Consider the following 19,609-nt stretch of genomic DNA (forward strand, 5'->3'; position numbering starts at 1 on the left):
TACAAAAAGGTACAGTATGTTAATTACTACATAGGTCTGATTAGAACGGACAAAGTCCACACAAGTTGAAAGCTCCTCACTTCTTTTCGACTGCTTCTTGTGTTGATTCTAAATTTGAAGCTTTCGTGACTGCAAGGATTCATACTCTTAGGTTTTTTTTTCGGTAAAGTCACGTGGGTAAAAAATAAAAATAAAATTAATAAAAAGTAATAATTGAAATAAAATAATAAATCACGACGTTTCGGAGGCAACACAAGTCTCCGTCATCAGGTGGGACCGTCACAGACGTCACAGCTACTAGATTTACTGCACACGGCGTCACAAAAAGTCAGACCCCCCCATCAAATATGACGTCACAAAACTCTGCCCCCCCCCAAAAAATAAAACATGCTTCAAATCGCTTTAAACTATTGTCATTGTAGTGCGTATTTAATGTGCCGCTGCACTCTGATGTTGTAGGAGAAAATAATTATTAAAAAGTATCTTTAATTCAGTAGAACGTGTTGTCTATATTTATTTAAAGTTGCTCATTTTGATGTGAAGTCACATTTCCCCAGGTGCGTGACGTCATTTATGAACGCCCCCTAATAGCTCAACAAAGTGTTTTTTTTGTGGAAATTATTTGTAGTTAAATAATATAAATAATAATACTGATGGGTGGAGAGAGGCGGGCGTGGGGAAATTATTTTCGAAACTAAACGTGTTTCCGTCAAATATTCGTAAATTATTTAACTTCAAATTTTTTTTATACAAATCTCAAGTCAGTGACATCATTGTTTGGACTTTACCATTCGAATACAACCAGAAGGTGTGACAATAATTGTAGGTTAATTTAATTCCACCGTTTTCTTACTCTTTTTCCAAATAGAGATACTTTTCGTCTTATTATAACAATTTAATCGTCAGTTTAATATCGTACTTCCCGTTATTAAACGTATTTGTTATAAACACAAGAACAATAACAACGATGTAAAAGCACATTCTACCTATATTTGTGGTACAGCCCAAAATAAACGCACTTGCAAATACTTTTACATTTCGTACAACTTACAGGCAGAACCCCTCTCGCTATTGGCCAATCCGCGCGCGTGCCCTTCACTCTGAGCCAATCGGAGGGCGGCGCATGCCTATCCGATGTACGGATTGTGGACGGAGGCGAGCCGGGCTATTGTTGTTGTTGAAGATCGCGTTTATGAACATTAAGAAATAGTGCGGCAACTGGTAATTTATTTTACATTCTCTCACATCACCTTCCCTTGTAAATACCGCGGAGTTTACTACCGCAGGCTGCTGTTAGAAATGTTTCTTGCCGATTAAAATCGTGCGTGCATTCGCCTCATCGGCTCTGCTGCACCGTCAACCACTGTTGATGTTTTATCACATTTTACACTTTTAAAACAAAAATTTGTAAGTCTCAATTGTGTTCACATGCGTGCTGTTTTGTTTGCACGCCGGAGTGCCGTATCGGCGCGTCAACAATTATTGTTTTACCTCAAAAGGTCGATTAATCGTCGGTGCAGGTACGGACAACATTGATGGACGTCCTCGTCATGGTAACGTGGAATGTCCACCGCTGGTTTCAAGGCCGGCGGTGGAGATGAGCGGGGTGACGTTGCAGGAGGAATCCGATGAGCTACCAAGCTCTTTGTCTCACAGATGTTCAGTCGGGGCACGGAGTTAGAACGTTACAACAAACAAAAATAACAAAGACACTTCAGGAGTGCAAAGTATAGGCAAGGTAGACACATCACTTAAACATACACACTTTTATTCTACCATGTAAGGTGTGGATTAAATGCTTAATTGTATGTCATCAGTGCGCATCGATAACAATGATCAGTTATTTGGGATTTAGCTTTGGCTCTGGCATCGTTAATCTTTTTAGTTTTTGCTCGTACATTGGTTATGATTCCTCAGGTCAAAGTTCATTCCATTTGTGCCCTATCAGTGCAGATCATTGGCACAACCACCGATAATGTCATCAAGATGCTGTTAATGATAAAAGGCCATCAGTCACGGCCAATATCAATATCTTCAGCATAATTCGATAATCGCCATCATCACTGAGCATTGCCACAACCGCTGATGTCATGTTGGTATTGTGTAACAACATAAATAATCTTCACACTACACGCCTGTGTTTTCTGTATCTTGTCCGCCACGTAAAAATATAACCGTGTTTTTCTCCACATCGCATCAGCCACATGCTCTACTGGGACCCAGTCCATTGTTTTCAGCCGAATTGCTTTACTCTTTGGCTCTTTCGGTAAAGTCACGTAGGTATAAAATAAAATAAACCACGACGTTTCGATTGCAACACATGCAATCAGCATCAGCTGGGCGTATATAATCTCTTACCACGGAATCTCTCTCCCACTTCAGCAGCAAAACAAAATTATTGCTGTGGTTTTCCCACCTGATGATGATTGCTTGCGTTGCAATTTAAACTTCGTGATTTATTTGATTTTCTACCTACGTGACTTTACCGAAAGAACCAAAGAGTATGGATTACTGCAGTCACGAAAGCTTCAAATCTAGATCGCATTGCTTTAATGCTGCTGTACAAGCAAAACTATGGACCGGTTTTTATATTAAGCCTTGAATCGTTTCTGGCGAACTTCCAGATATCTATAGACAACAAGGGCCCTCTTCTTTTAGACGAGGACCCTATATGGATCCGATAAGCATCTGCCAATTGACAGCACAATTTGAATCATCACCGTTACTAATCACTGCCACGATCGCTGTTGATATCATGTGATCGCACCTGTGATGTCCATTAGTAATTTTATCAGAATTTGCATCGACTATCATCGGTAATCATCTTATTTGTGGGCACCTTAAACGTATGGAAGAGCTTTAAACCGAGTGCAGTTTTAGTCATAGGCAATGAGACTACCACCACCTATAAAATCAGTGTCAATACAGCCACTGTGTTTGTAATCTTTTGGGCAATAAATAATCACCGTAATGATCACAACAACCATTATACCATTATACAATAATCCAGGTCTCCATTGACATAGAGACGTATGGGTCCATGTGCTGACTTGATATTTGTGATAATGATGATCTAGCTTTCTAGCAAAGTACTACAATCACTTAGTGACATTATTACCTTCAATCCTTATTAATCACCAATTTATTTTCTAATTTTAAATCTTCAACAAAACTCCATGGGCAGAAAGCCCGTGGGTGTCCAATGCAATGTTTCTGATATGTTTCCACTTTCCTCTATCCTGTGCCACAACATGTTGAGTTTATGCCAAGCTCAGTTTCCTTCGCATTACCACCTGCATCAAGTCTTCTGTTTATGTTCAGCCTTTTCCTTCTACGATTGTCACTCTAATTCTACCTGCAGTATTATGAAAGTGTATATTATATCATGTCGTGACAAATTATGGCAGTTGGCACTGTGAAAGCACGCCCATAACGTTTTTTCACACGCTCGTGCATTCACAATGAGAACATTTATTTTCGTGGTATTCACAGGATTGCCTTTTGTCAGAGCTCACAAGGAAGGGCTGGGGTTTTTTTTTTCAATGGAAAAGTGAAACGTGGCCAAAAGTCGACCCACGTGTCCCCGTTGGTCGCACGCCTCGAGTCTTTGTGTTTGTTGTTTGGGCACGTGCAAAAATAACAATAAGTAACTTCAGTTTCACTTCTCACGGAAAACATCGTGGGTGCTATTTGCACTACGTAAAAATCTGTTTCCACGCTGCCGAAAGCGCTTTTGTCGCGATGGATCATGTCTAATTTCACAGGAAAATCTCTCTGAATTCTAGGCACGTGGCATAATTCGCCCGCTTCCCGAGCGATTCAATGAAATGTCACAGTGCAGGGTGATAGTTTATTTCATGAATATAATTTTTTTCAACATTTTTCACATCTTTTTCTGTCGCATGTGTACCGTTTCCCCTCTGTACAGTTTGAGTTATTGACCTCCTTATTACAGCCCTGCCTTGTTTGTACTGGCTGTGTTTTGTCTCAATTCATTTGGACTATTGTATTAATGAAGAACAATGTCTTTGCATTTGTATAAATCACAGTATCAATGTCTCAGCTGACCGTGTGACTCGGGAGTGCTGAGATTCTTTGTTTAAAATCTGAGCAGTCGCCCAAGATTAAGCCACATTCTTAGCCGTAGCCGGCTAATGATATTACCAAGGACTAAACAACAACCCCCCATCGTATTAAAGTAGTTTTTTTCACAATATTCCAGCTCTTGATAATTAAAATGTTCAGTTATATTGACATGGGATGGACACTCTTTGTAGACCATTAAAAGATGTGACCCCTCTTGTGGGGGAAGAGGCAGCATGTTGAAATCATGTAGTTACATCACATCATCTTCCAGCCTTGTTTGAAAATACTAATTTATTTCATAAAGCGTCATTCATGCAAATATCCTTTAAAAAACACTGAACATTGCAAACCACTTTAACATCAAAAATAGTACAAGGCACAACACAGATACACAACACAAACACCTCCAAATAGCACGGTTGGCCACATAAGATGCAAAAGAAGTTCAACTTACATACATACAAAAATACAAGGTGAACACAACACGAACCAGAGACACAACACAAACACGATCAAGGGTGTCACGGTGAACGCAACACGAACAATGTGGAGCAACAGTAAACACTTAAGCTGTTGATAATACAAAGTTATGCACTACTCGCTGTGAAAGATATTGACATTGTATCTCATGGAACGTAACTTATGGCACAATTGCATTATAATTGCTCACAAAGTAATGACAACATTGATTCAAAAATAGAAAATACATTCGCATACTTTTCGTGGCTGCCAGAAAATAGGACGTGTCCAAGAGGACTCGCACGGAGAGAGATGGAACGATGAAATCGGTTCGTGTGCACGGACTAGGTGGATTGTCGTTTGACAGAATCATTAGAGGTGGCGCTTTCTTGGGGAGGCCTTCATCCTGCAGTGAATTAACCATGGCTGATGATGGTACACATTGCGATGCATGCCATGGGACATTTATTTGGCAGTGTCAAAGTATGACAAGTAAGAATAGGTTTTAATCTTGATTTGAAGCTTTCGTGACTGCAGGAATCTATACTCTTTGGTTCTTTCGGTAAAGTCACGTAGGTAGAAAAAATAATAGATCACAACGTTTTGATTGCAACACAAGCGACCGTCATCAGGTGGAACAGATATGGCTTCCTGCAGTCACGAAAGCTTCAAATCAAGATAGCAACAAATAGGTTTTACCCTTTCCAACAATAATACAGGTGTTAAGATCTTCTTGGTTCTTTCGGTAAAGTCACGTAGAAGGGAAATAATAAAATAATAAAAATTAAACATTAAATGCAATTCTCACGACGTTTCGGCCACAACGCAAGCAGCCGTTCCCTTCTACGTGACTTTACCGAAAGAACCAATAAGATGAATCCCTGCAGTCACAAAAGCTTTAAATCGAAATTTAGGTGTTAAGATGTTCAAACACCAAATAGAAACCTTTTGCAAGGAATCGTGTCTGCATTCACCACACACGGTGCTTGTGGTGAACATGCAAACTAACATCCTCTGATAATATTGTATTTGAAACGGATTGGCCTACACCAGACAGCAGCCTTCTTTATGGCCTAGTCTCACCAGTGTCAGACTAGAGAACAACGCCAAAAGGCGGACAATATTATAAAAAATGAAAACTGTTCTTACAGCGTCATGGGAAACTGATATCGCGATGATCGCCTTATCGTGAAATTTGTTTTCCTATCGTTTTGTGAAAAGTAATATCACGTCGACCCCGGTGTGCAGGCAGTCTTTCCCCCAGCTTCTCCGATTATCACGGTTGGCTACGTATGGTGCGAAAGAAGTTCAACATGCATACATACATACAGCCGACACAGCACTTTGCACCCTCGGCGTGTGTGGGTGTGCGTGCCTTGCCATATACTGGGGTGTGAATAATTTTAGAATGGCCATGGCTCAGGTTCCACATGGTCATCCGGTGGCTCCCCGGTGGGCTGGGAGCGTTGAACGGTACCACTTTGCCACACCCAACTTTTGTGGAACTTCTCATATGTTGAATGGCTGGGGTGGAGTGGTGGAGCATTGATTAGAACTCTCCGCTACGAAACCGGCGACGCTTGAGTACGGTTCACAAACCGCGGCTAACGCTGGTTGGCGAGTGTTAACTGAGCTGGCCCAGCGCGGTGAAGTATGATCAAGTGATCCTCATCACCGACGTGGCGTTGGCAGGCCCTTATCTAGCAGTGGATTGACAAAGCGCCGGAAGTCGGGGAGACCCGGACCCCTTGGCTCAACCCCTCTCACCGGGATGTTAGCCCAGGGAGCCTGGCATGGGAGCCAGGCAAGGAAAGGATGTCCTACTAGACATCTGTGAGCTACAGGACATCTGTGAAAAAGAGCTTAATAGGTCATCGGATTCCTCCAGGCTAAATACAGATTCTGATTCTGAAAGGTGTCTGCTCGGCCGATGAAACTAAGTGAGTAATTTTAGAGACGCAAGTCAGGTGAAAATAATAAAGAGGTTAAAGCGCAGCCCCGTAATTTCTTGGCTCGCGTCACTGCTGGCCGAAGGATCTCCAGGAGGGGGAAGTCTTTAGCTAGAGGTTGGTGACCTACTACTCCACGCTGGATTGATGTCTTGGAAGACTTGAGATTACCCAAACTTCCCCCGCACCTCCGATTAGCACAGTTGGCTACGTACGGTGCGAAAGAAATTTGACACACACCTCAATGTCCTGATCAACAAACTGTGGGTGTACCCATTTATAATGCTGAAGCTTATGGTATATGCAGTAATAACGGTGATAACAGTAATATGTAGCACGGTGTTGACTTTGTAAAAAGAGTCACCCGATTGTGTTTTGTTGCTTAAGGCTCAGCAGTTCACATCACCTATCAGGAACACAGCCGCCGGCATGGGGAGGGCTTGCCACTACTGCCTCAAGTACCTGCTGTTCGTCTTCAACCTGGTCTTCTGGGTGAGTACCCTCCTCACTCAGCAGCTCGCTCATTTACCAGCCCATCGATTGGATTACCCACTCACAAACACACTGACCTACTTACCAACTCATCCACTCACTGAGCATCTCACGAGCTCACTTATTTACTAACTTACTAAACCACCCACTTGTTTATTCACTTCCTAACTCACCATCTGAACTACTCACTGACTCGCTTATATTACTCACACAAAGTCTCCAACTCACCCACTCGCTTAACTACTAACCAGCTCACTCACTAATTGACTCACTCAACTACTCACAACCTCACTTCCTCACTTGCAACATGCTAACTCGTTAATTTACCCACCACAAACTCGCCCACCTACACCCAACTGCTCACCCACTGACCTATTCACGGTGACTCCGTGGCCGGGCGCCGGCGCGGTTCGCCGTTTGTTCCAGGGGCTCACGGTTGGAATCCAGCGGCCGCCTCAGTTATCACTGCCGGTAGCGTAATAACCACATCGGCGCGACTCACCGTCTTGCTTCACTCACAGCGGACGACAAAGATCCCCTGACGTCACTCCGCAAGACTAGGCCATTGTGCGCTGGAGTCGGCGTCCGACTTTGAAAATTACCCGCAAACTACTCGTTTGGATAATAAACAGCAATCAATCGCCCTCTACTGGCAGACGAATGCCCCAGGTCACTCTGGAGGCTATCCAAACGAAATCCATCCTGGCCTCTTTGAGTTCTCACCTGGCAACACTAAACACACTTGAACTTGAAGCCACCCACCCACCCTCTCACTCGCCCAACCTCTCACCCGCCCACCCTCTCACCCGCCCACCCTCTCACCCGCCCAACCTCTCACCCGCCCACCCTCTCACCCGCCCACCCTCTCACCCGCCCACCCTCTCACCCGCCCACCCTCTCACCCGCCCACCCTCTCACCCGCCCAACCTCTCACCCGCCCACCCTCTCACCCGCCCACCCTCTCACCCGCCCACCCTCTCACCCGCCCAACCTCTCACCTGCCCACCCTCTCACCCGCCCACCCTCTCACCCGCCCACCCTCTCACCCGCCCACCCTCTCACCCGCCCACCCTCTCACCCGCCCAACCTCTCACCCGCCCACCCTCTCACCCGCCCACCCTCTCACCCGCCCACCCTCTCACCCGCCCACCCTCTCACCCGCCCACCCTTTCACCCGAGCACCCTCTCACCCGCCCACCCTCTCTCCCCCCTCCCTGCCTTCCCCCCGTTGCAGCTTGGTGGCTGCGGCGTGCTGGGAGTCGGAATCTGGCTGTCCATCACGCAGGGCGGCGTGGCGGCCGTGTCTCCCAACCTGCCGCTGCTGTCGGCCGCCAACCTGCTGATTGCGCTGGGTGCCGCCGCCATGCTGCTGGGCTTCCTGGGCTGCCTGGGCGCCATCAAGGAGAATCCGTGCCTCCTGCTCACCGTACGCTCGCTTACCCGGCGGCAACTTCGCGCTCGAGAATGACCAATGGGAGCAGATGCCACAGAGCTACTTACCTCTGAGGTCCCTTCTAGGCGGGGGTGCCGCGGGGGCGAGATGTTGACTCGCTCGCCTGGTATGCAGGAGGTGATGGGTTTGATTCCGACTGATGCCTGCTGTATATTTGGAATTTGCGTGTTCTCTCTCCCCGTTGGTCGTGTGGATTTTTCTCGGGTTTTTCCCTCCACATTTAGAAACATGCGTTTAGAGTATTTGGCTGCTTTACATTTCCACGTGATAAGCCACTTCGTTGAGCTATCATTTGTGACGCTTCTGAAACAGAGCTAATAGCTCAGTGGGCTTTGTATGTATGTTGAACTTATTTCACACTGTACGTAGCTAACTGTGCAGATTGGAGGTGCGGGCGAAGGACAACAAACTAAACACGCCGCGTCCTCACAGTGCACTGACTGACGTCGCTCGCAACATAATGCATCATTAGCCCTGCGCCTGGCAAAGGTGCGGCTTTACCTGGTAAATTAAAATCTTTCACAGTTTCAATAAATCACCACTGTACACTTAAAATCCCGGTTCACTAACAGACGGTGGAAAATGGGATTGGATCCCCTTGCATCTCAGCGTTGGGGACCCAGCAAACGCTCGGCACGTACGATTATGAGTTGCCCTCTGGGTGACGTACTAGTATGACTTGCCCTCTGGGTAAGTGGGGAGAGAAAATCGCCGTCTCGTCTTCTCTTCCCTCCCCCCGTCTAGTTTTTCGTGCTCCTGCTCGTCGTGTTCCTGGCCGAGTTTGTGGGAGGAGTTCTGTTCTTCGTGTACCAGGGACAGGTGAGCGTCGGGTGCTGAACGGAAGGGAAGATTCTGACTAATAATACATTTTTATTTATAAACTGCCCCCTTAAACAATTGTGACTCGGGGCGCTACGCACGAAAAGGCGGTAACAATTAACATCAACTCAAGGAAGTAAGAAGTGAGAAAGACGTTTGAAAACGACTAGAGAGACAAAGACATTTTAAATATTTGTGGCCAGGGCGTTTCTGAGGTGGGGTTAGGAGTCACGCTAAAAGGTTGGCTGATCAAGGACAAACGTTTTGATTTGCCATTTTAAGTGTCGTATTATTGAAGAGTAAATCATAAGAGAATTGTTTTTTTACCCTTTTATCTGGCAACAAAACTGACACCTTTTTTTTACAAGGAGTCATGTTTGCATTGACCACAATACCTGCGGTCGGAATGCAAACAAAAGTCACAACTCTGATAATGTATGCACTGTTCTTCAAATTGATTGGTCCACACCAGAGACAACAGCTTTTCTTAGAACCCAGTCTCACATGGTGTTGGACCAGATGACACCAAAAGAAGCATACATTATCAGTCGACCTATAGGGGAGGCCTATGAATGGTTCAGATAATCTTCACTGGTGTTGGCCGTGAGCAGGAATCGAACCCGGGTCACCGGGTTCGGAGTGCGGCGCACTAACCGCTACACTACCGCTCCCGCCGCCCCTGCTACACACAGGTAGAGGACTGGGCCCAGGACGACCTGAGGCAGGGCCTTCACCTGTACGGCACCGAAGGCAACGTGGGTCTCACCAACGCGTGGAACACCCTGCACTCCGAGGTCAGCTCCCATCACGCTATGCTCATTTTACAATCGCGCAGCCATTCCCGAGGGCAGAGCGGTGACGCCCGGCAGACGCCGTTCGCAACAGCCGCCTTGACTCAAACGAGCTAAAGAACTCGCGTTTTCCATATTTCCGTATTGTTTGTTGAATACAAATGTTCTGGGTCGGGCTCTCGCTTTGCACCGGGTGGGCCCTACTTTCCTTCCGTCAAAATTGTGGGGGGGTGTGGGGGGCTGATCGGAAATACACCATCAAGCGTGCTGCGATCGGAAATGTCGTAGGTGGGAACATATTCATTTGTCATTTTACATTTCATTTTGTCGGCGCAACGCGGTCTTGCAAGTGTTACTGCGAGGGAGCTACCCGACTCGCGTGAGTCTGCAGTGCATGGAAACGCTGCCTCGGTTTATTTTATTTAGCCCTCCTCTAGATGCCGTCCGTGCTTTTCCCCCTCCGTCCCACCGCATTGGATGCGACGGTTAAATCGCGTGCGTGCCGTCCGACCCATCCCTCTGCCCGCCCACCCGCCCGCAGGTTGGCTGCTGCGGTGTGCACAACCACACCGACTGGTTCGCTGTGTTCGGTGAGCGTCGCGTGCCGGACTCGTGCTGCCGGGACTTTGCCAGTGGCTGCGGCTCCGTGCCAAGCTCTGCCTACGCCAGACCGGTGAGCCAGTCGCCGCGTGTCTCTCAGTTTTATACAAGAGCCTTGACGCACGGTGCAATTGTACCAGAGACAGGCCAGGCCAGGGGAGGCTGGAGCGCTTGGTAATACGTGGAATTCCATTGGCAAAACCGAGCCAGCCTGGCACAGCTTAGGTGGCCAGCAGAAGTCAAGCCATGTCATCGACGCTGCCGCCGGTACACCGTGTTGGAATGAGTCGAGGCACGCGTAGGTGACGCGTGCGTAGGTGACGTGTACGTTGGTGCGCGTTAGTTTAACAACAAAAGCACGCAGCTGTTGTGCGCATGCAAAACAATCCATCGGCATTTCCTGAAGACCGCCGATTTGACTGCAACTGCGGTGCGGTGACACCCGGAATGTTGACCGGTTTCGTCACATTTTGATGGTGACCTAAGCCAAGAGGATCACAATGCAGATCTTCAGGAAATGCTGATTTTCTTGTTGTCGTTGTTGCAAACTGCACGACTGCATTGTACACGTTTCTGTCTTGTTTGAAACGCATGACTTTTCCAGTCTATGCTCGTATTCTGTTGCGTTGGAATTTTCCTGTCACCAATTCGATCTTTGTACGCATGGTAGAGTGTTACGATTAAAAAGGCTAATGGCAGGCTTAAGTTGAGCCAACTGGCAGTTGAATAACGTTGAAGTAAAATGTATTTGAACCTGGAGTACTGCAAAGTACAAAAAGAAGACTAAAAATATGGAAAATTTACCAAATTACGAAAAACTGGAATCGTGATAATCGTCGTGTGTTTACATTTCTATATTGTGAAATATGATATCGCAGAGAGCATTTGAGAGATTCGGCGGAAGCAAGCAAAGGCTTGGTGTGGTGGCATCGGCCACGGTGACCTTTTGACCTTGACCTTTCAAATATATATTTTTTTCCAGGGCTGTTATGAAAAGTTGAAGTCGTGGATCAAAGACAATCTCATCTACGTTGGAATCTTTTGCCTCGGAATCGCGACCATTCAAGTAAATCCACAGCTGTGCATTAAACAAGTTTTTTTATTGTTTTTTTTATTATGGGTTTCTTATACACAATTGTATTGGTCGCATGCAGGCAAACGTCATAGTTTCAAACGTGAACTCTTCGCAAAATCCTCTTTAGGGAGGGGTGGGGGGGAATGCTTGCTGGTGAGCTGAAACGGTAGTTTCAAACTTCATGTTTGTTGAGCCAGTTGAGAACTCAAGAGACCAGGATAGGAGTCTCATTTGCAAGGGTGACCTAAGTAACCGAAATTGCAATTGACAAAAGTATACAAAGTAAGGTGCAGCAACGAAGTGAATCGATCGGGAATAAACAAATAACAAATAAAACACCATCACACGAGGGATAGAAAATAATGCAAAAGAATGTAAAATCGAGGCTAAATATTTAGCGATCGTTTTGTAATCGGTGGGAGAAGTGAATCTGAATGGATTGACTTTGGTCGGTTGTGGTTCGAGGTCGCCATTCTGTGATAAGAGTGAGAGGAGAGGATGGAAATCTTATCAGGCAGGAGTCGGGATGGGGGTCATGGAACTCTCGTTTGCACGGTCGGTGGGAACAGCATGAGGTTTTCCCTGTGCAGACATTGCTGTGCTAACAACGTGGTTGCACTCTCTCGTCTCTTGCACACAGATCCTGGGCATGGTGTTTTCCATGACAATGTTCTGTCACCTTCGAGCCGAGGAGAAAGACTACGAGTGACGGAGTCCAGCTGGTGTGCGCGCGTGTGTGCGCACATGTGTGTGCGCGCGTGTGTGCGTGTGTGTTTACGTGTCTGAGTACGTGTGTGAGCATGTGTGTGAGTATGTGTGTGTGTGGCGAGCCGGTAGTACAACGGTTAGCGCGCTGCGCTACGAACCCGGCGACCCGAGTTCGATTACCGCTCACCAGAGGTGGGACAAAGTCATTGTTATGCAAGTCCAAGTCGAGTCGCAAGTCATCAAATTCATGACTCGAGTCTGACTCGAGTCCAAGTCACATGACTCGAGTCCACATCTCATAGGTGGGACAAAGTCATTGTTATGCAAGTCCAAGTCGAGTCGCAAGTCATCAAATTCATGACTCGAGTCCAAGTCACATGACTCGAGTCCACACCTCTGCCGCTCACGGCCAACACCAGTGACGATTATCTGAACTGGTCCTGGGCCTCCTCCCCTATGTCGACTCAGCCTAAAATGAGTATCTAGTGCGGTGTGTAAACATCACCAGGGAGACAAAGGCGGCCGGGCGTGGTGCTGGCTACCCACCCCCTTGTTTGCCATGTTGGCCTTCATAAGTGCTCGCTAACAGCACTTGCACCAACAGTCTGTTAACGCTATACGGAGGATGTTTGTTTTTTGAGTGCGTGTGTGTTACGTGTGTTGAACGACGCGCATCCGCCGCCGTTCACCGCCTCCTGACAGCGTTACGAGATGCCTTCCCCTCGACTGCAGAATTTTTCTTCCCATGGCATTCAAATGAGGCCCTTAGTTGTGCCCGTTAGGTAATTCAGCTGTTGAAGCTGCTTATTTTCAAGAGTAAATGAAGGCCTCTGTTTATGTTGGAGATGTGCTCCTGGCAGAAGCGGCGTTCGACGAAACGACGTGAATTGGAACCTACATTAACGTTGACTGAATGATAGAAATTTAGGATACGTTCCTGGGGGAAGATTTTCAGTCAAAGTTTGCAGGGAAAAAATATTAATTCGGCACCAAAAAAGATACCCCCCGAAAAATATAACAAGTTTAAATGAATAATGTAAGTTAACACAGAGTACTCACCAGAGATAGCGATGGGGATCTCAGTGTGTACTACACCGCACCTCCGATTAGCATGGTTGGCTACGTATGGTGCGAAAGAAGTTCAACATACACAGCATTTAAAGCAGTGTTCTTCACAAATTTTCAGAGGGGGTGGCCACTTTCGCCAATAAGACGTCGTCAACGTAAGGGCGGCCACACATTTGAAACCATTGGGGGTTTGACAGCAGCACGATGATGATGTTGGAGGGGTGTTTTTACTATTTGTGTATTGTCGGGGGGCCGCACGTCAGGTGGCGCACTAAAGGGCCCCACCAGTGGCCCCCGTGGGTCTTGCAGTGAAGAACTCCGATGGAGGGTATTTGGCTGATATTCTTAGGTTTTTTCCGGTAAAGTCACGTAGGTAAAACATTAAAATTAATAAAAGTAAAATTTTTATTGTATTTTTATTTTACTTTTATTAATTAAAATTTTTTTACCTACGTGACTTTACCGAAAAAAAACCTAAGAATATGAATCCTTGCAGTCACGAAAGCTTTAAATCTGGTATTTGGCTGCTCTACATTTTAACGTGATAAGCCACTTCGCTGAGCTATCATTTGTGATGGCCAGGTCGCTTCTGAACGAGATATAGTGGAGCTCAGTACGGCCTTACCTGGTAAAGTAAGTAGATTAGTTTGGCGACGCTGTAAGCACAGAGGCTTTGAGCGCCTGCCAGAGTGGGCGCCGTGGCAGAATGCGTCGTCGCGCACGCCGCTAAAACCGCCGCGTTCTTTAAACTTTTTCAACAGAACGTTGCGAGCGGATCGATGCATTTTAAATCGAATCGTGTTCCCTAATCTGTTGGCGACGTTATCGTGAGACGACGCATATACCCAGCAACGTAAATGGAGGAGTTCCTGTATTACATTTCTGTTTTTTTTATGTATACCTATTTTAGTTAGCTCATTAGGTTATTTGTTCAAATATTTGCCAAATATCTAACTTTTTTATATTGCAGTCGTAGCATAATTAGATAACATAACCAGCATCCATCTATGAGTCCAGATCATTGCTTTACATAAGCATTGGTCTCAATAGGGAAACTCTGGACTGGTTTTAACCTTCTGGGTCTCATCAGCAGTCCCACCTCTGTTAAAAAGTTCAAGTTCACTTTTATTTTGCTTACAATTATCTTCAAATTGTAACTTAACAGCTGTGCAACCCAGCCAGATGTTAGTTACATTACTATGGGAGGTGCAAGTTAAGTATGTTATGAACGCCAAAACGTCACTGAATCGAGTTAAAATAGTTTTATTAACGTCATTTTTTTTTAAAACATGTCGCACTGAGTTTGCCGTGCCAAGTTAGTCTGCCTTAAGGTCCAGAATCCTAGTGCTTTTATTGATTTTTTTTTCTAACAAGAGGTAGGCAAATGTCCCCTGATCTGCGGTACCTGCTGAATCTGGGATAGCAGATATTTTTACTTTGGCCACTGTTCCAGCGGAATGTGCGTACTTTACATTTTAATTATTTATTCACGTATTTAAAAATAGACCGGTGTGTTTAGATAGCTCTGCTGGAAGGCACTCACGGCACTGAAGCAATTTAACAGCGGCTCTGGCAGAATGAAGCGATGAAGGTGCAAGGATACATCGGTGCCAAGGCCGGTGACGACCACTTGTCCTTGACTTTGTAAAACATGTTCGCCTTTTTATTTAGGAATTGATTTGAATGCAGGCAAGTGTGTGGTAGGCGAGTCACCGATTCACCAATTACAATCCATTCTCGAGCCCGTGGTTTGTCATGTAGCGCGAATGGCATCATTTTTGAGGATATTTGCTAATTGTATTGGGAAATGTTACATCTGCCTACAGTCAAATCACCCATCTCTCGTCAGATATCAGAAGCCAAGCAGTTGTGAGCCTGGATAATTCTTGGATGGGCCACCACCATGCAAAACAGGTTGTTAGAGGCTGCTGCATGGCTATATTGTGGTCAGTGCATACAATCCATTTAACTTTACTTTAAACCCTCCCCGCCTTCGCCAATTCTCACTGACCAGTGTGCGTGAAGTACAGTGAACTCACCCCCATATCCCACACGGCATGTGGAGGCCCTTATCCAGCAGTGGATGGACGAATGGGCCGTGCGTGTGAGTGCACGATGCAAGCGCTGCGTCTTGGCTAACGGAGGGAACGGGGACCGTGGATGGCGTGGGTCAAACCACAAAGGGATACAAAGTGGATGGTTGCGGGCCTGCTGTTTGTGACCTCTGTTGGACGAGTTTTTTTTTTATCCATCTCCATGATCAATCCCTGCAGCCTCTCGCCCACGAAATTGTGCCCGCCCGCCGCCTTTCCCGTCCTTCAAATGCAGGTCCGACACGGCGCTTTGAATCTGCCGATGGATAGATGCGAAAACGTTGCCCACGTGGGGAAAGCAGGGGCAGCGTAGAGGTACAGGGTTAGTGGAGAGAGGAAAAAAAACACGTTAATCCGCTCGTGTGACTCATTTAAAGTTCTTAAATTCGTGGGTTTTTGTTTGTTTTGGGAGGGGTGTTTCAAACCATCTGCTTAAAAGTACTTAATGTCGCCACAGTTCAATCGAAGCATCAAAGCCGTTTACACGTAAATCCGTCACAGGCGGGTCTTACCTGGGCAGGACGGACTCAAATGAGAGACGTCGGAGTCCAAAAACTTGTTTACAAACCCGTGAAATAATATTTGTGTTAAACCCGGTATATGAAGGATTTTTTTCAGCGGCAGACCTGGATTTTCAGGGCCACCCACGGCTGTTTAAAAAAAAAATCGCGAGTCGCGTTCACGGCAGTTCTTGTGAGCAGCGCCTGAATATACAGGCGCGCGCGACACGTCTCCAATGCAGTGTTTGTTCTTGGTATTTGCTGTTTAATCTCTTCTCCCGAGTCGGAGCGCCCGTCACCATCGCCACCTCCACCGCGCACCTGCTCTGAAAAAGGGTCACGCACCTGGAGGGGGCAGGGGGGGGCATGTGGGCGCTCGTTTCTGGAGCTTCTTGTTTTGGCACAGGTCATGGTTGTTGCCCGACAGGGTCGAACATGTTTACTTGGTAATCAACGTTTTTGGGTTTAGATCTACAACTCGCATCGTAACAACTGCCTGATTACTAATCTAGTATATAATTACAATAACCCCCCCCCCTCAAATCGTTGCACCTGATGAGTTGATGAGTTAATGATGACGTCACCCTGCTGCTGCTCTATATAAGAACGGGAGACAGAGCAGAGCTTCACCATTCTGGCGAATTGCCCGATGATACTGGATGCAATTACCAGCGAAACGTCACAGTACTCAAAAATTGAAAAATGTTGTGGTTTCACGCTTCAACACACCGGTGGGCTAAAGCAGTGAACTATTTGTCCTTTGTCAACGTGACACTTTTTTACTGATTGGCCGTGTCGGGTGGTGGAGGGTTACGACACATTTTTAAATAACGTGATCTAAACCCAAAAACGTTGATTATGAATAATATTGGTCGCGAAAGCCTCACACGTGTTAAACTGATGTTTACTTGGGTCCAGGCACAAACGTCGTTCCCTCGGTAACTCCTGCGGTGAAGTGTTTAGCAAGCTGTAAACTGAGCGCGTTCATTAAAGAGGATTTAAAGAGAAGATTTAATGGGACGTTTTGCGCATGTTTTAAGTTTTCACCCGAGTAAAAAAAAACTGCCAATGTAGCAATTCGATTTAGACATAGGCTTCAGGTATTAGCTATGTCAGCACATTAACAACGCTAAGACTGCTGTATGTTTTTGTTATTTGAAAAATGGTAGTTCCGGTTTCTCTGCTTTAATCAACAGGGGTATTGTTTACTATATTTAAACTGGATTATTCGTTGCAGTGTACGCGTTTGTGTTGGTAGTGATGAACAAGCACAAAGCCAAAATATCTCTCCCCTGTGGTCATTAACATTTCATTAAAGAATGGTCATCGTCCTTTAAATAGACTGACTCTGCCATAAGCATGTGGAATTTTCACCGCACCTACAATTAGCGCTGTTGGCTGCGTATGGTGCAAAATAAATTTGACATAAAGACAATGGAGACGAATGCCCGTGTGGAGAGACTACAGGGAAATGATGTGGCTCAGAAGGTGCAAGTGATGCAAGTGGAAGGAAAGAGATCGAGAGGAAGAGGTGGGACGATGTGGTGCGATCGGACAGTGGTGGGCCGAGGAGTGGAAAGAGAGATGGCGCAGGACAGGACGGTGTGGAGAACGTTGGCAAAGACCCCGCATGAGTGGGACATGCGTGGAAGAAGATGAATGTCGTGTCGCGCTTATTTCATCAGGGAGACACTTAAAAAAGACTTTGATGTTAAGTTCAAGTAGCTCAGTGCTTATAAGGTACAATGTAAAAAACATTCAAATTCTGTCCCAGAGCTTCAGCAGTGGGTTGACGGAGGGCTGTTAAAGAACTGAATTTCATATAATCTCAAGTGTGCTGTTAATGACCAGTAGCGGTGACATCTCGTTGTCTGACTCGGTAAAAGGGGGGTTTTGAGAAAGTCACGACCTGGAATTGAAGCTTTCGTGATTGCAGAAATTATACTCATTGGTTTTTTCGGTAAAGTCACGTGTGTATAAATAAAATAAATTTTATTTTAATTACATTTTATTGTTTTTTTCGGTGAAGTCACGTATGTAGAAAAAATACAATTAAATTAAAATACATTTTATGTTTTACTTTACCGAAAAAACAATGAGTATAAAGTCATGACCCCCATAACAACAATACGTACTCAGGCTGCGTCGTGCGCTTCAAGTTGTGTTCACAAAGAAAAGTGACTTACAAAATAAAATCCAATATTCTTGGTTCTTTCGGTAAAGTCACGTAGAAGGGCAATAATAAAATAACAAAAAGACAACTTTTTTAAAAAATATTTTTTTTTTTATAAAATAATAAAAATAAAACTACAATTGTTTTTTCTTCTTGGTTCTTTTGGTAAAGTCACGTAGAATGGAAATAATAAAATAATAAAAATTAAACAATAAAATAATTCTCACGACAGACCTGGTCTTCACCTGAGGACGGCTGCTTGTGTTGTGGCCGAAACGTCGTGAGAATTATTTTATTATGTTTTATTTTTATTATTTTATTATTTCCATTCTACGTGACTTTACCGAAAGAACCAAGAAGATGAATCCCTGCAGTCACGAAAGCTTTAAATCGAAATTTACAATTGTTTTTATTTATAAAAAAATAGAAACTATTTTATTGTTTTATTTAATAAAAAAAACAATTTATTGTTTTATTTTTATTATTTCTCTTCTACGTGACTTTAGCGAAAGAACCAAAGAGTAATTCCTGCAGTCACGAAAGTTTCGCATCCAGAAAGAAAAGTGACTTTAAATTAACGCTTCAAGTTCATCGTTAGGACATTAATGTAAATTCGACCGCACTCCGATTCACCTGAATACACCAATGCACTGATCCATTTAAAGTAATTTCTTTTTCACGTAACTTAACCTTTGAAACTTGTGTTTAGACCGGCACCGAGCCACGTAGCCTAGGTGCGTATCTCCAAGAGACATTTCCCGGCAGGTTTGTGTTGTCACCGAGACGTGTCAAGAGACGTGTCAAGAGACGTGCATGTTGTGTGGCGTTGACGCTTGGCATCGAGTCGCGACCGTGCGTGTGATGGGATTGCAGTATTTATGCTCCATGAGGCCAGAGTGTGGCGTGAGTTGGAGTTTGCATGTTTGTTGAAGTAAAATGTCGAACAAAGCACGCGTTGAACATGGTGATACGTTCTTGACTTAACGCTTTCGTGACTGCAGCAGTTCATATTGTTGGGTCTTTCGGTAAAGTCACCTAGTAGATCGGTCTTTCCTGAAGACGACTCCTTGCGTTGCGATCGAAACGTCGTAGTTTTCTGTTATTTTTTAAAATTTTCTTTGAACCTATCTCCGTGACTTTACCGAAAGACCCAAGAATATGGTGACGTTCATTCGAGCCGAGCCGGAATCCTCAATAAATGCCGTTGCTTGCTTGCTGGCTGTAAACACATTTCATTGGATCATACATGTGATGGATTTCCTTAACAGCCACATCATTCAACAACCACGATGAGGTTCACAACACTTCTCTTTCTATAACATGCACTCGCACTGCTCCACTTG

General features: G+C 45.2%; 1 protein-coding gene across 1 annotated transcript; it reads left to right on the forward strand.

The window, feature by feature from the left end:
* The first annotated feature begins 1,139 nt into the window (after positions 1-1,139).
* Positions 1,140-19,496, forward strand: LOC144737084 (tetraspanin-4-like). The gene is made up of 8 exons (XM_078619745.1): positions 1,140-1,221; positions 6,882-6,986; positions 8,221-8,412; positions 9,184-9,258; positions 9,951-10,052; positions 10,591-10,722; positions 11,632-11,715; positions 12,365-19,496. The coding sequence occupies exons 2-8, from the start codon at positions 6,924-6,926 to the stop codon at positions 12,431-12,433; spliced, it is 717 nt and encodes a 238-aa protein (XP_078475871.1). The 5' UTR covers positions 1,140-1,221; positions 6,882-6,923; the 3' UTR covers positions 12,434-19,496.
* The last annotated feature ends 113 nt before the right edge of the window (positions 19,497-19,609 follow it).

This window comes from Lampetra planeri, chromosome 64 (assembly GCF_965212315.1).
Source record: "Lampetra planeri chromosome 64, kcLamPlan1.2.h2, whole genome shotgun sequence".
Classification (NCBI taxonomy): Eukaryota; Metazoa; Chordata; class Hyperoartia; order Petromyzontiformes; family Petromyzontidae; genus Lampetra; species Lampetra planeri.